Raw genomic sequence first — 15,727 nt, forward strand, 5'->3', positions numbered from 1 at the left:
CTGCAGACAATGAAACAGCTACAGACACATGGAAACAGACAACCTAGTACTGAGTAACTAGTGTGGGCTAGACAGAGCAGATGCCTAGACTATATGCCTAGTATAGTTATGCCACACATTTCCCAAAATCAACTTTCCAGCACAGACAATATATACAGTTGGGAAAAAAAAAAAAAAGGAAAGAAAAAATATGATAAATATTGCAGGGTATAATTCTAGTTACAGTCATTAATGTTGAACATTGAAATATTCATTCACTGAAAAAAAAATATACTTCACATATGATAAATGTAAATTTATCACATACACTGCTCTGTAGAAAACAGATGTCATATTTTTCATCACAAGAAGCTAAGGGCTTGAGTAACTTATTTGACATCAGTCCACATTTCAGCCTTTGAGCCTGCTGTGAAAATTCAAATGTCAGCTCATGGTTCACCTGTCATCATCTCAATGTAAACATTCCCTGAGAATTTTTCCCTAAATCCATGTTTTCTTTAGTTACTGAACTCAATAATAATTTGGGGGAAAAAACAGTGTGGCAACAGCAGAGGGTGATACAGAACAAATCTCTCTGAAATCAGCTGGGCTTCTTTCTCCTGCCTTCTCCATCCCTTCCTTTTCTCCCTGGCCTCAGGAACACCTGCCCAAGTACAATTGTCTTGTTGACAGAACGATGGAATTGTCTGTGTAGTTTTCAGTTAAGCAATTAAAAAACCCCAAAACCAAACATGACAGGGTTATTTGGGCCAGACAGAGAGAAACAAGAATGGCTCAACTGAATTACTGCGTGTAAAACTCTGGCCTACTGGCTGAGTAATTCAAAACAGGATATTTTCCTTCCATAATATACGAACAGATACTTCCTTCCTGTGTGAAGAAATAAAACCTTCAACATTCTGCTTTTTATTATTTTAGAAAGAAGCCAGGGATCAGAGAACATCAACTAATGAAACTGTTTTGTATATGTATTTCAAATTAAAATAAAAAAATCCTAAAATTTAAGCCAGATCTCTATGTTTACACACACACGTTTCCCGTCTACCAAATGATTCTTGGAACTTCTGCCTCAAACCTTCTGCATGCTCTTAAATAAAGCAGTAATTCTGAAAATGTACCTTAAAAGAGTTGTGAAAAAGGAGAAGAAAAAAATAAAATTACCCTAAGTCATCAACTCATTGGCAATAATTTCATAGAAAGCCCAGCTATTTTCTATGGGGAGGAGTTGGTAAAAGAAGCCTCCTGGTATCAGATGACCAAAGACTGGTCAACTGTAAACTGCACTGCACCAACCAACAGCATACTTGATTTCATGACTCCATGATCCATACAAACATCTAATTATAAATGGGACCTAGTCCTGCCAGTAGCAGGGCTATTGCATCAATCTCCTCTGCAACATTACAGTGGAATATTGACAAATGGCTCTTGCAAAGACACACCACCTGAATAAGCACATTCAGAGACAAGGGTTCATGAAAAAAATCTTAGTTATATCCTCTTAGGTCTCAAAAGGCCACATTGCTGCTAGCTTTCTTTGCTTTACCTGAAACCAGTAAAAAAAAAAAATGTAGCCAATGAATGTGAGCAATTAGAGAAAGCAGTTCTCCAGACATGTACATAGTTGACTCATCAACAGCTGCCTTACTAAATAATATGCATACTGTGTCTAGAACTTCCCATATAGATTGTCTTTTGAGGCTATAAAGAAAATATTTCTTTAAAGATTCTTCTTCTTGTTTACTGAACGGCAATATTGATCCCATAGACATTTTTTACTTTTTACCTAAGTATAGCTAAATTCAGTTTTGAATGGTATGTTATTCCTCAAATTCCTTTGGAGCCCACTTTTATTTTTTAGAATGGAAGCTTCTCATCCAATTTCAATCCTTCTGAAACTGAAAGAGCATTTCTAGCTCTATATAACTTGTAAAAATAACTAGTAATAATTTCTGGTTATTTGGCATAACAGAGCTCCTAATGTGTGGTTTGGTTTTTTGGTTTTTTTTTCTGACTTAACCATACCTTAATTTATTACTGTATTTAAACCTCTGATCTCTTTAGCACAGTACAGATAAGATAATAAGCCTGTTTCACCTTTTGCTTTGGGAATTTGTTCTTTTTACTGGATTATAGCTGATATTCAACGTTGCAGTTATTTTCTAAATTGATCTCATTCTATCATGAAAATGAACAAAATACACATTAAAATATTACTGAAATTATAATTTGTTATGAAGTACTAAAAAGATAAACATTTTGGAACAAAAGGAACTGTTTCCTTATTCTCATTTGATTGCCCTTCAGCTGTAAAAATATAAGGCATTCTACAGTGGGTGTGACATTAATAGCAGAGTAAGTACCAGAGCATCTCAAAGAGCAGGAAGCAGTTAATCCAAGACAAATAAATTTAAATCACCTATAAATAAGAAATGCTTCTTTATTTCTGGACACCCAGTGTGTTAATTCTACCCTTGGTAGTGCTTTCCATATTTTTTATTTCCAATACCCACATGATTACTTAAGAAGAATAGTGAAAACTTTATGCTAATTACTGTGCTTACTTCAGAAAAGGTGAAAGCATCCACATTAATTTCTTCATATTCATCTTCCAATTCATCACTTTTAACATCTGCAAGAGCACTGGCCAGTTTCTTTCTCAAAAGACAACCCTTCCAAAATGCCTAAACAAAAAATTTAGAGCATGTTATACATAGCCATAGATCAAACCCAAATCCAGATTCTCTATGTTATCCCATTAGGAAGATAAAACATCTTGGGCCTTTGTTTAATAGCTCAATGATCTGTTTTTTGAACTTTATGTGACATTTAAAACTACAAGACAAATTAAATGCCAGCATATGTCTAAAGCTTAGAGTACTCAAGAGGCTCTCCACAAGTAAGCAGAAAGGAATCCTGCAACTCCTTCAACTATAAACCTGGGTCAACTAATTAATTATATGACAATTCCTTCAGGGACTATTAAAAACTGAAAGGAAAGCCTACACAAGAAAAACCTGAGTGCCAACAATCAAATTACTGGGAATAAAAATACAGATGTACTAAATGTCCTATGGTTTACAAGTAGCAATTACATGAGACGTCTCATATAATTGACCCAGGTCAGTTACTCTCTCTTAACTGTCTAAGATCTTTACTTAAAAAAAATATTACCACTAAGCATAATCACATCTAAGAAAAAGGAGCACATTAGGAATTGAAGTGCTAGAAAACTAGGAAGGGTGTAAGGAACACAGGACAAGCACAGGATCATGTCCAGCAAAAACACTTCAGAGATCACAATGAGATAGATGGAATTAAGAAAACTGCACACAAGATGGCAACTTCCCCCGAAATCAGTATTTGACATCATTAGAATTCAAGATGCCCCAAGTGTTTAAAACACCATGCAAAATAATCTCACTGTCATAAAAGAAGTGGTGTTGTACACTTTTAATGGCTCTGCAATGAAGGCACTGAAATAGGAAGGGTAAATCTCATAATCTGGTTTAACATTTAGATTATTAATTTTTAGAAAAAGTCTGTCTAACCCCATAAAATATTGAAAATTTTACTATTTTACACACATATTTCCTGATAATTATAAAATTATTAAAAGTTTTAGAACTGCTGTCTTATAATTTCATTGTTGTTATTTTTCTACAGACCTTTATAAGCATCTAGATAAAATGTCCTGATATTATGGAGTGATCAAATGACAAATATATTTCATTCAACAAAGGCAATTATCTTTTACAGATTCAAAGGAGAAAAGCAATCCTAATGATACATGCAGAAAGCTAAATTGTGAGGTAGCTGCTAACAGAGATCTATGAAAGCACCAAGTCAGTGTTCAGTCATGATCAAAGAAAAATTACATGTAGTAGTTTTTAAGAAACAAAATAAAAACTTACTGTACAAATTCATTCTATATCTGTCTATGGAATTCAGTTCTTGTTGCTTCTTTAAAAAAGATTGTAACAGATCGTGGCAAAGGTTCAGAGAGGAACAAAAAGGATAAAGAGAACTACAGAGAAATGTGAAAAGAGACTAAACAGATGAAAATTTTATTTACAAAAGGTGCATGTAAGGATGTATGTATGAGAGATATAAGAATCTGTAATATGCACAGAAGATAAATAATAGATCACTTTTATTTTCATACTCTCTTTGGGAATTGCCATGTTTGAAACAAATGAAAGGAAGCACATACTAATCACTATATAGATTTGTTAAATGCACCACTTTAAATATAGTAGAGGTCAAATACATAGGTAAGTTCAAAAATGGATTAAGTTTATGGAATCAATTGTTAATATGCTAGTTACACATTATACTCCAATAACAAATTTTTGCCTCTAAATCACTTTGTCACTTTTGAAATTTGTATATAAGACCTAATCTATGGAATGTTTCCAAGTTAACTTGAAATATGCAACTGACTAAGTTGACTTGTTTCAAAATGTAGGAAATAACCCCATGAACCTTGTCAACTTGGCAAGCAAATTCTGGTTACCAAACTAAAGAGAGTCAAGGTGTGGACTTCAACCCTTGCCCATAGTTACCCATTCTGTTTAACTGTTATAAGCTCAGTATCTACCACAGAACAGCCTAGGCCATGGTCTGTTCCCAAGGACAATATGGATAAAGCAATCCTGAGTTTTGGAGTTGGGAAGAGAAGGAAAGAAATGGATAGGTAGGATAGAAGAGACAGGAATATTATTTAGTCACATAGATAACAGACACAACATGGGTTACACAGCATCCATCAGTTTCATAGCATACACAGGCCCCAGTAAGAACATGGGCACAGTATCTCCTAAGCATAATATTAAGAATTATATCAAGTAAAAATAATTCAGGGAAATATTTGGTGAAAAAAGGGAAAATATTTTTCTATAAAGGAAAATATGTTTCTATAAAGCTTTTTGTAAAGTAGTATCTGTTTTAGAAACACTAAGGTTATGCTGCTTAAATAAAGCAAAAATGTTTAATTATGAAACTTAATAAGATAATAAGCAAGAACAGATAGAAGATGAAAATGACATAAAACTAGGAAGTTTGTTTTTTTTTTTTTTGTTATTATTAAACTTGCAAAATAAGAAAATACTATAAACCAACCTGGATTACTGTGGCGGCTTCATGTTTCTGTCTCAAAGCTTCTACAAACTGATGGTTCTCTGTTTTATTGCAGTCATTTTTCCTCTGAGCATGGTACTGCTGCCAAAAGGACTGGATCAAGGATGCTTCCATATGTAGGCTCATGGAGAAATAAATACATTTATGACTCACATAGCCTCACCAATACAACTGTATTACAACTGTATTATCATATCTGCCAAACTTCAACCATAAAACATAGCACTGTGCTTTGAGACAAATGAAAAGTTGTGCTACTAAACAAGAAACTACAATCAAGATGTGATATATATGCTCACTGGAGGATATTCACATCACATAACTTCTGAATCCAATTATCTTAGGACTAATCTCCACTGGGCTCTATTCCATGAATAATCACAGTAAAGGAAGAGTCTTCAAAGGAAGAATTAGGAGCAAAAGTGGTGTAACAATGACTGAATAAACTATTGGAGGGGTCTCCTTATTTCCACTGAACATACCAAAAAAAAAAAAAAAAACCAAAACCAAAAAAAAAAACCCCAACCAAAACAAAACAAAAAAAAACAAACCCCAAAAGCCAAACCAAACCAACCAAACAAACCCCCCCCCCAAAAAAACCCGCCAAGCATGAAAGAGGAATAAATACTGAAAACTGAATGAGGCAGGTATTTTCAATGGAGCAGACAGGAAAAACAGAGAGTGCAATTTCATCTTTTGCCTGCTTTTACCCATTAAGACTTCTGACCACTGGTTATATGTGTAAATTTTCTAATTTTTTCATTTTTTAACAGGAAATAAATACAGACTACTTAGATCTGTTCAGTGATTCCAGTTTCGAAATATATGTTCAACCAATTCGTACCATTGGAGAAAAAGTATAATGTCAGCTCTGCATTAAGACTTTACTACCTTTACTATCATGGAATTCTTTTCTCCACAACATACTCATTTCAATTGGATAGTGTATTAAAGAAAAGACATCTACATTTCCAATCTTTACATAAGTCCTTTCCTTGTGTAGTGCATCTATTTAAATAGAGGACTACTAGTCAGAAAAAAAAAATCACGCTTCAGAGGTCAAGACAAATACAAAAAATGGTTTGCATTCTGTTTTGAAGAGAACTCTCCAAAAACCACTTACAGAATCCATTCGAAACATTGACAAAAAACTAAATTAACTATTTCAAAAAATTTTTGAAGTATTCATCTCATGCAATAGACTAATGTATTCTTGGTTTCAGCTTGCTGAGAGGTGATAATGAGTTGCATAGTCTTCCTTAATCATAAATTTTATGACAAATTATTAGTGTCTTAAGTACCTACTAAGCAGCTTCCTATTTACCATAAGCCTAAACAGCTCAAAGAAGCACACCGGCCATGCTTGCTTTTCATACTGTTCTCAAGATACCTGCTTTTGAAACTGAATTCTTATGAAATTTTAATTCAGTTCTTGAAGATTTGGTGCAAAAAAACAGCTTCTGTTTCCCTTGTCTGTACATCCAGAACAACACAAATCAGCAGCAAACACATTCCAAAGAGGTAACAAACCAGTCTGTTTCATGCAGGAGAAAATCTAGAGACACATAACAAGTTGAACTGGCCTCTCACCCCTGCCTCTACTTTGAATAAGAAGGTTAAGGCATGTTGGAGAAGTACCAAAATCAGGGCAGGCCATTAGCTCTTCAGTCATCACAACACCAGAAGACTGGCCAAAATCAAGAGATTAGGATGCTAGATTTAAGCAATTTTTCTTCTTGCCTTCTAAATGGTACTGACTGTAAAGTTTACACAAATTAATCTTGAATGTCTAATGACTAATTTTGGCAAAAAACCTTACACTAGATTCTACTTAACCTCCTCCAAAGTTTCTGCAAAACATTTGTCTTTTGCACTCCCGATTCTGTATGTGTCATTGAGCTGGTGTCTTAACGTTATTTGACGTACAAAAACATCTATATCCTAATATACCAACTGGGAGAACACTACAAAGGATTCTTAATTGTTAATATGGAAGTCTAGTGTGCAACACGTGACTATAACTCTTTATTGTCTAATAAGCTTAAATAGATTATCTTACAAGGTCTGTGCCTCTGTTTTAAACAAAAAATCCTCACTTCTCTTGTCTATCTACATAATCGATTTGAAAGCAACCTGACATCTGTCTTACCTCTCTGTACCAATCCCAAAGTGCTGGAGATTTCTTCCCAAATCGCTTGCTACTATCACTGACTGTTGCAATGTGAGTTGGTCTGACATGTTATTGTTGCCTTTGCTCTCTCCACTGTAATTAATACAAGATTCAGTGCTCTTCTGCTTCACTCTCTGATCTCCTCTATTTTCCTTCTGATGCACAGGTAAGGAGGAGTTAATGAATGTGGCCTGAATATCACCAGTAGTAATCCATCTTTTGGAAGGATCCAACAAGACCTGTTTATTTTCTGTCACACCCATGATAAAGAGGTTATTCTCCTGTAGGCAGCCAGTGGATGTTTGCTTTAAATGATTTTGAAGTGCTTCTGGGCCATCTCTGTCATTAATGTTTAGTTCACCATACTCATGTACATATCGATGTTTAATACTAAGTTTCATCAACTGATTGAAATACCAGCATTGTCCCAGCACAGAATCAACAGAAGAGGTAATTCTGAAAAAAAGAAAAAAAAAATTGACATGTCTGTTAGAATGCTTTAAAAAAAAAAACCACCTCTATTATTTCTAAAATAGCTTGTATTTTCAAGTATTCTTACATGTTTCCATATTCTTACAGCAAATAGCAATTACTGCAATTGGAAATCCAGTTTCAGTAATTACGAATCTTAACAGATTTTATCTTATTTTGGTCATATTTAAACTATAATCACACATATTTCTTATTTTACTTAGAGTTTCCTAAAAGAGAAAGTGTTCAGTCTTTTTAAAATAGCCATTGCACCATGCATTTCACTATTAACTTTCTGTGCAGTTAGTGGGGCACTGTTTGAGCACACGAAGCCCAAATTTTTGGAAGGTTTGAAGCAATTTTGCCTTAACAATCCAATCCTACCTGACAACTATAAAAACTCATATAAAAATAACAGTAATTTTAAAATTTAGATAAGAACTAAAGCAACAAACTCCAAACTTAGATTCAAACCAAGAAACTACAATGTCTAAAGAAAATTCAAGAAGACAAACTTTAAAGTACAGATCTTTTTTTCAATATAAGGCAACGTGCTAGACTAAAGCAACAGTAATCTAAGAAGTCTGGCTCTCATTAGTTCTTTGTGTTACACTGTCTAAATGATGAGGATAAGTAAGAGCAAATATGAACTAATTGTTACAGATTCAGACGGCTGTCTGTGCTTTGGATGGTGTTTGTTCATTTTATTAGGTAGCAGGTACTTCCAGGATCATGAAAACATTTTTCTTTGATTGTGTAGATAGATGCAGAGATCTGTAATCTGGTGTTAATTTCAGAAGAGTACAAAGTCAATTCTAGGTCAGCAATCCAAGAGAAAAAGTAGAAATAAGATCAATTTTCTTGTTAGTCTGGAAAAATTAAGCCCTAAAATTATAGTTAGAATAACAGAAATTTCCTTCCTGTTCATCATACAGGAAAGGTGAAATTTTTATAAAGTTCTGGGGACTTTTTACTATTCTAATTATATCCTCAGGGAAGTTCAACTAAGAACATAAGTGAAGTTTTTAAGAACATAATCAATCAGACCCTATAAGAGTAAAAAGGATTCCAACTCTTCCACAGCTAGTGCAATTTCAGTGCTATTGCACAAAATCTGAATGGGTAAATTGATCCACACAGCTTAAGCACACAATTCACTGTGTACACTTGATTGTCCACTACAAAATATTATTCCTACTCCTGTTAATTCCACATTTACAAGTCCTAAAAATATTTAAACCAATCTATAAATTTGTTTAAGGATCTAACATGCTACCTAGTAAGAATAAAGATTAATTTAAAAGAAAATAGTCAAAGCATTAATTAAATTCTTTAGTTAAATATATTACATTAGTTAAAGTACTAAAAAAAAAGTCTGGTACAAGATCATTACCAAATTTCTACATATGGTGAGAAGACAAAAAAAAAGGAAAAATGGAAAAAATCCATTCCCACCTGTTTTTCTTTTCCCTTTCATTTGCTTTATTTTGTTGGTTTGTTTATAAAAATTAAAATATTGCAGAAAACCCCAGAATGTTTTATATATTGAGCAAAAAAAATTCCTCTGAAAACCATATCCTGAGTATCATTGTTCATTGTCAAAAAGAAAAACAGAAAAAAAGAGAAACAAACCACTCTTACAGTGAATCTTCTCCTTTGACAGGTGCAGGGGTATCTCAAACACCTGTTTCACCCTTCCAGTGGCTATGAATATGTCAAGCAGAAATAGAGGGATTGAGGAAATGAAAATTGAGGCAGGGAATGATTTTGTGGTCACCAGGGATCATGTGTTAGGTTTTTTTTATAGAGGCTGCTTTTTGGGCAGTTTTTCCAAGCAGTGGGTGCAAAATACCATCTTGTCTCTGTGGGCATGTACCCTCTCCCTCACCTTCCCTGGCAATCCACAACTATACTTTGGTTTTGCAGGACTTTTAGGCCACCCTCTGTATCAGTAGCTTTTCAGTTTAGCTTTTTCAGTCATATTGGTTTAAGTTTGAAGAAACTACAGGGAGACTGAAGTGATATCTCAAAGACTGATGTGAAGTGTTGTGTTGTGTTTGAGGTTCTCCTGCCAAGGTAAAGCTCCAGTGCACCAAAGATCATGATGGGGCCTGAGCACCACCTTGGACCTTTTTCACTGTTATTGGTCACACTTAACCTGGGATTGCTTCTTGGTTAAGATCTGACCAAGGTTTTAAGCATAAATTGTCATCCAGACAAAACAAGAAATGGAATTATCCTATGGAAGCACCAGTATTCACAGTGTCTGGCTGCTTAGTATGCAATGAAATATAGATAAATATGGTAGCCTTGCAACAGCAAAATTTTTATGGCTTTCAGTTTTGACCAGCACATTCCTTCAAGTTCAGTTGCTGCCAGGCTTTATTTTGATCATAACAAGTGAAAGTGATTTATGCCATATGCAAATTTTAGCATAACCACAAAGCATAACCATTGCTTTTTCAGTGGGAGAAAGGGGTAATAAGCCAGAAGAGCAAGGGTTGAATCTTGCAGTACTGTACAAATGTGCTAAACTAGCGGCCCTGATACTAAAGTCCAAGATATTATTTTCACAAAAAATCCCACAAAGAGCAAAAAACTACTTGTAGCTATTTGTTTGGGGTTTTTTTACCAGATACCTCTCTATTTGTGCTAGCATTTTACATGACTTAGAGGAAAGAACAGCATTAGAATCAGATTTTAATCTATTTGGAAGTTTAAGTCAGGCATTTATTAAGGACTGTTACAACTTCAATTCTCTACCAGTTCATAAAGACTATCCATCACTATCCTGGTTAATTTACACCAAAACCTGCTCAATTCCCAGGCAGTGTTTGGCAATGGAGGAGGACAGAAGGGAAAGAATAAGGCTCACTGGTTGCACCTAGGATGTGTAAGGATCCATGCACAGGCTGACTTAACAGCTACAGAAAAGGACAAATTATTTATGCTAAAGGCCTTCCAGTGAAGTTTAAATCAGCCAAAACGTTGCTATTTATGAAATTTAAAGTGGTGGCAGAGGCTTGCTTGTAGAGCTGACACATATGTATAGAATTTTCTACTGCAATCACACCTGCAGTGTCTGCCTGGTTATTCAAACAGTATAATCGCTCAGAGTGAGACAGTAAATCTGGAAAAGTCAGCAGAACAAATCTCTCAGAGGCAAAAATGACAGGCTTGGGAAAAAGAAGCCAGCTCTGATCAGGAATGGCAGTTTTCTCCTGGCCCTTGTGGTTAAATAATTAATATTCTACCCCTTCTTATGCTAGTGTGTGCTAGTTAAAACCTTGCTTAATATCATGTTTCCCCTACTGTGACTTTCAGAATTATAATACATGGAATATTCAAATAGTGCACCTCAATTTATGTGAGCTTTTGTTTGCAATAATGTGGGGTAAAATCTAATATCTTCAGGGAAACTCCTACAAGCATCATTACTGATTTTCAACTGCAGTTTACCAAAGTCCCCTACAAACATGAAACAGGTCACTGTTGACAACACCATTTATGCAATTTCTGTCATTTTCACTGTAAAATACATACAGTACTTTTAAAGTTCAAGTTCCACTAGCCAGACAACTGCACATCTGATGGTCGAAAACAAATTGCTGCAGCAGAGGTATCATATTTTTGTACATGATTATTTATTACAAGTTGTCAAAAGGTTATGTGACAGAAAAAATATCATGTAATAGAGAAATTAAATTTTGAAGTCAGTTTTATTCTTAAACATGGCAACAACAGAGAAGTTTTGGGAAGAAACAGCACAGAGAATTTAACTGGGCAGCATTGGTGTATGAAACAGATTAGGGAAGCAAGCCATGATTACTTCTGGCAGCTTACATACTTGAGGTCGCACCTACAGGGGCTCATAACTTAGCAAGATGTGAAACAGACAGAAGTTTGCTCTGTTGTTGGCCTGCTGTTTAGCAATGTCACATTAATTCAGTCAAAGTATTGCAATATGTACATGTAATAGCTATGCCACTATGGCTTACATACAAACAAGTTGTTTAGAGTTCCTTTTATGAGCTGCAGTTTGCAATGGTTTTCAAGTCATCCATAAATTTTACTTCAGTCAAAATGAAAGATAGAGGGCTTTAACACACAAGAAATTAATTTTAAGACCAAATTTGATGCAAGATGCTTCAATCATGTCACATTTAGGGATTTACAAGATCACAAATGAATTCTCAAAAGCTTAAAAAATCCACAACCCTGCCTGCTCTGCACTCCCTGCCCTCCCTCCACCCAAACCGTACATTCAGGAAAGAAGAGATGTTTACATAATCACCTCTTTCCACTGCTGCTCTTCTCAGACATCTGCAGGTTCTTTCAAATACTTCTCTTTGAAAATTTACATAGAGTAATAGAAAAATTCTCAATTGAAGGAACCTCCAGTTCAGGTCTCTGGTTCAACCTTCTACTTCAAAGCTGAGTTAGCTCTCAAAGCAGACGAGGCTGCTCAGGTTTTCATCCAGTCAGGTCTTGGAAAACTCCAAGGACAAGACTGCACAACCACTCTGGGCAGCCTATTGCAATTCATCACTGTCCCACCCTAAAAAGGCTTTTCCTTATGCCAAATTGTACTGTCTCTTGCTGGAATTAATTAATTCCCATTACAGTTGCCCATATAATGCTGTTGTTTAGATTTGTGACCAAAACTGTATTGATAAAACACTAATGTTTTGCTGAACAGTGCTTGGACAGACTCAAGGCTTTCTTTCTTCCACTCTGCCTGGGAGTTGGCAGAAGGCCTCCTTTCTTTACCTCCTTCCTAGGTAAAGCACTGTGCACTTGTCCTTGTTGAATTTACAAGGTTCCTGGTGACCTGTCCTCCCGCCTTGCCTGTGTCTGACTGGTAGCCCTGCCCTCAACAATTGCCTTTGAAGAGTTGCGGTCTGCAAGCGCAGTAAGTGCGCACTCCATCTCCTGCTCCCAGCCTTTGATAAAAGATGTTAGAAGTACAAGTCAGCTTCCTCAAAGGAGTGTGAGCCACATACTATTCATAATTAATGGATGGTCTTAGCCTGACAACCCAACATGTTTCTTATTTTTCTTATGTTCATTCAAGTAGAATAAAAAAAATTAAATTTTAGGAATATTATTTTTCCCTCTCATTTTGTACCATTCTGCAGAAATGTATATGAAACTTAGGTCCTTAGATTTTACTACAGTTTGCTCACAAGTCATATCCTAATTATAAACTTTTTTTTTCCTGCAAAAGGATAATGATTAAATGTCTAAATATCAGACATGGAAAAATTTTCTCAGTCATAGAAAAGGAGAGCTTTATTTTCTTTTATAAAAAAGGAAGGAGAGAACACCATTTCAGGATGGTAAATAGATTAGGAAATATCAGCTTCCCACCTACAAGCCAGAAGCCAAAAATCACAGAAGTGGAGGAGACATATCTCATTGGTTTAATGGAGAAACATATGACTTTTAGGAGCCACTTACACATTACATCTGTCATAGAAAAATGCACTATATAATTTCTCCCAACTAATTTCAATCTAATTCTTAATACAAACCTCTTTTCAAGTTAATCTGATTCTGAGCTATGAATATTTTATTGCAGCTTAGTAAAAGCTGCACTAATACCACAATGTAATAAACTGCTAGCTTATAACAAGATACCATGAATATACAGGCTTACACGCAAACACAAAATAGCCAGATTCTGAAAAAAAAGTGCATACTTTTCCTGAACCACCAAAATATGCAAGGCAAGGTTTAAAACAAAGCAATGTAAAACAGCATGTGCTTCACCTGCTCTGGGCTAATGTTCAGTACCTGGCAGAATCAAGAAAACTACTTTTCCAAAAATTAAAACATAAGTTGGATATTCAAAGGACTATAAGGATTTTGTGAACCTTCTAGCAAATGAAAAGGAACTATGAAAGAAACTAACCATGCAATATTACCAAGTCCAGAAATGAGAAGTTTGAGATATTTAGATACTACAAAAAATTAAAACACAGCATGCGTAAGCGATAAACTACCACCTGCATGGTCTAAACTGAAGTTACTGGATAACCAACCATGGTAACAAGTGATAAAGGTAGCAAGTATGACAAAATTAAACACCTGTAAACAGATCCATCTACCTTAAGAGAAAAGAAGTCAAATCTTTTGCAATTATTTCTAAATAATTGCAAATAAATAATGTGAATAACACATGGAAAACAAATACAAAAATAAAAATAGAGCATATTGTACCAACAGCCAAATTAGACTTGATTAAGTTAAATTTGGAAATCATGTTAATATGATTATTCAGCTTTCAGGATTTAAGCTACAATTCCTGCATAGCACTGTACTATGTTGCGTGTATGAATTCATGCAACTACTAGTTACTGCAGATTTTGATCCACCTCTTTTCTCAAATTTAGACAAACAAAACTCAAGGCTCTCATAATTTAATATCTGTCTAAAACAAATTTTGCTCTAAAGTCAATTATTCTAATCTCTTTCTTATGTTATTACATTTCTAGGCAAAAAACCCTAAGTAAAATTCATACACCAACAAGAACTTCAGTAACAATACATAAAGAAATGTCTCTGAATGCAATTTATATTCACATAAATACGTACTCCAATTCAGCAGCCTTTTTTTTCAGTTGAGTATTTTCTTCAATTTGAACTTGACAAAGTTCCAGAAAAGCTCCCAGTTCTGATGCTTTGACTTTTTCAGTTGTGGGTAAAGTATGATGGGTTAAGATTTCACCATCAAGCAACTGTAAATTAGGAAGGACCTCCAACATGGAAGACCTTAGGAAAAAAAATATTAATTAGATTTTTGAAAAAATTCTTATGCTAAAACACCCATTTTGTTGATAAAAATCATAATAACAAATACAGAATATGAAGACAGTCCTCTAAATGTTTGCATGTATTTGTCCTTATTTCATATGTTAACATATTAACTAAGAATTTATACTTAAACTAAAGAATAATATAAAGAATAAAACACAGAACATAGCATTCTTAATACTTCATTGGTATAATGAACACTGCTGAAATACTGACACCAAGAAAGTCAATGGCACCAATCTCAAATCACTAGAGCCAAAATTTTACCTACATAAACCTTAATGGGAAAATCTGACACATTTGTGCATAGGTACCTGTAATTCATTTGATTAGCTGGCAACACACCAAACTAAATCATAGGATAAAGATACAGTCTGATTTTGTTGACACATCACAGAACTTAAATTTTAAAACTGCACAAAATACTAAACCTTGCTAATTCTACTCCCTTTATCATTCACATATACATATATTGACATGCTATTCAGTGTGCCTGACAGGAAAAAAAACCAAACTGAATTTGGGTCAGGGAAAGGAATGAGAGCAAAGATGAAATTTCCTTGATATAAAAATGACAGCTGTGGCTACTGATGTAACAAAAAATATGTATGAAAAACTTAAAAAAAAAATTAAAAATGAATCATCAGTGAGGTTTTGTTTATGTTACCGGGAGATGTAAGCTGGTACTGCAATCTTGTTTCACTTATTTCTTGTACCAGACCGAAGTTGTTGAAAGTTTGAAGACTGTAAAATTATATCAACTCTCAATATTTTCCTTAACTCAGTTTAAAGTAACACGAACTCTTGAAAGAATACTAATTGTAGGCTGTAAATCCCCCTATTACTGAAAAAGATAGTATTGTTTTCAAAATTTTGGAACTCCCTGATCATTCCCTGTGAAGGTAAAGGATTACTACTGAGCTCAGACAACATACACTAAGTTTAAAATCACAGAAAATCTAAGTTTAAAAACAGAGAAAGTTATAATATTCCAAATAACAGAATAGAATATCAGTTTTTGCTAATAGAAAACTTTCCTTCTCTGCTGCCCATTAATGAAGGCTAAGACCATCTCAAGTACATCTGGAATAAAATTATGGATTTAGATCAACAGTTCCTGAACATGTAGAG

General features: G+C 34.5%; 1 protein-coding gene across 8 annotated transcripts in view; it reads right to left on the reverse strand.

Annotated features, from left to right (window-relative positions):
* Positions 1 to 15,727, reverse strand: part of LRRIQ1 (leucine rich repeats and IQ motif containing 1) — a 103,157-nt gene that overhangs the window by 63,346 nt on the left and 24,084 nt on the right. For all 8 annotated transcript variants that reach the window (XR_011678593.1, XR_011678592.1, XM_071423329.1 and 5 more), the window contains 4 exons: positions 14,378 to 14,554; positions 7,289 to 7,765; positions 5,122 to 5,260; positions 2,565 to 2,684 (listed from right to left, as the gene is read on the reverse strand). Coding sequence is in view for 6 of the 8 variants with exons in the window: in XM_071423329.1 (XP_071279430.1) it covers positions 2,565 to 2,684; positions 5,122 to 5,260; positions 7,289 to 7,765; positions 14,378 to 14,554 (913 nt within the window). In the remaining 2 variants the exon portion in view is untranslated. The remainder of the gene's footprint in view (positions 1 to 2,564; positions 2,685 to 5,121; positions 5,261 to 7,288; positions 7,766 to 14,377; positions 14,555 to 15,727) is intronic.

This window comes from Agelaius tricolor, unplaced genomic scaffold (assembly GCF_023055355.1).
Source record: "Agelaius tricolor isolate 1412-34295 unplaced genomic scaffold, bAgeTri1.0.p SCAF_3, whole genome shotgun sequence".
Taxonomy (NCBI): domain Eukaryota; kingdom Metazoa; phylum Chordata; class Aves; order Passeriformes; family Icteridae; genus Agelaius; species Agelaius tricolor.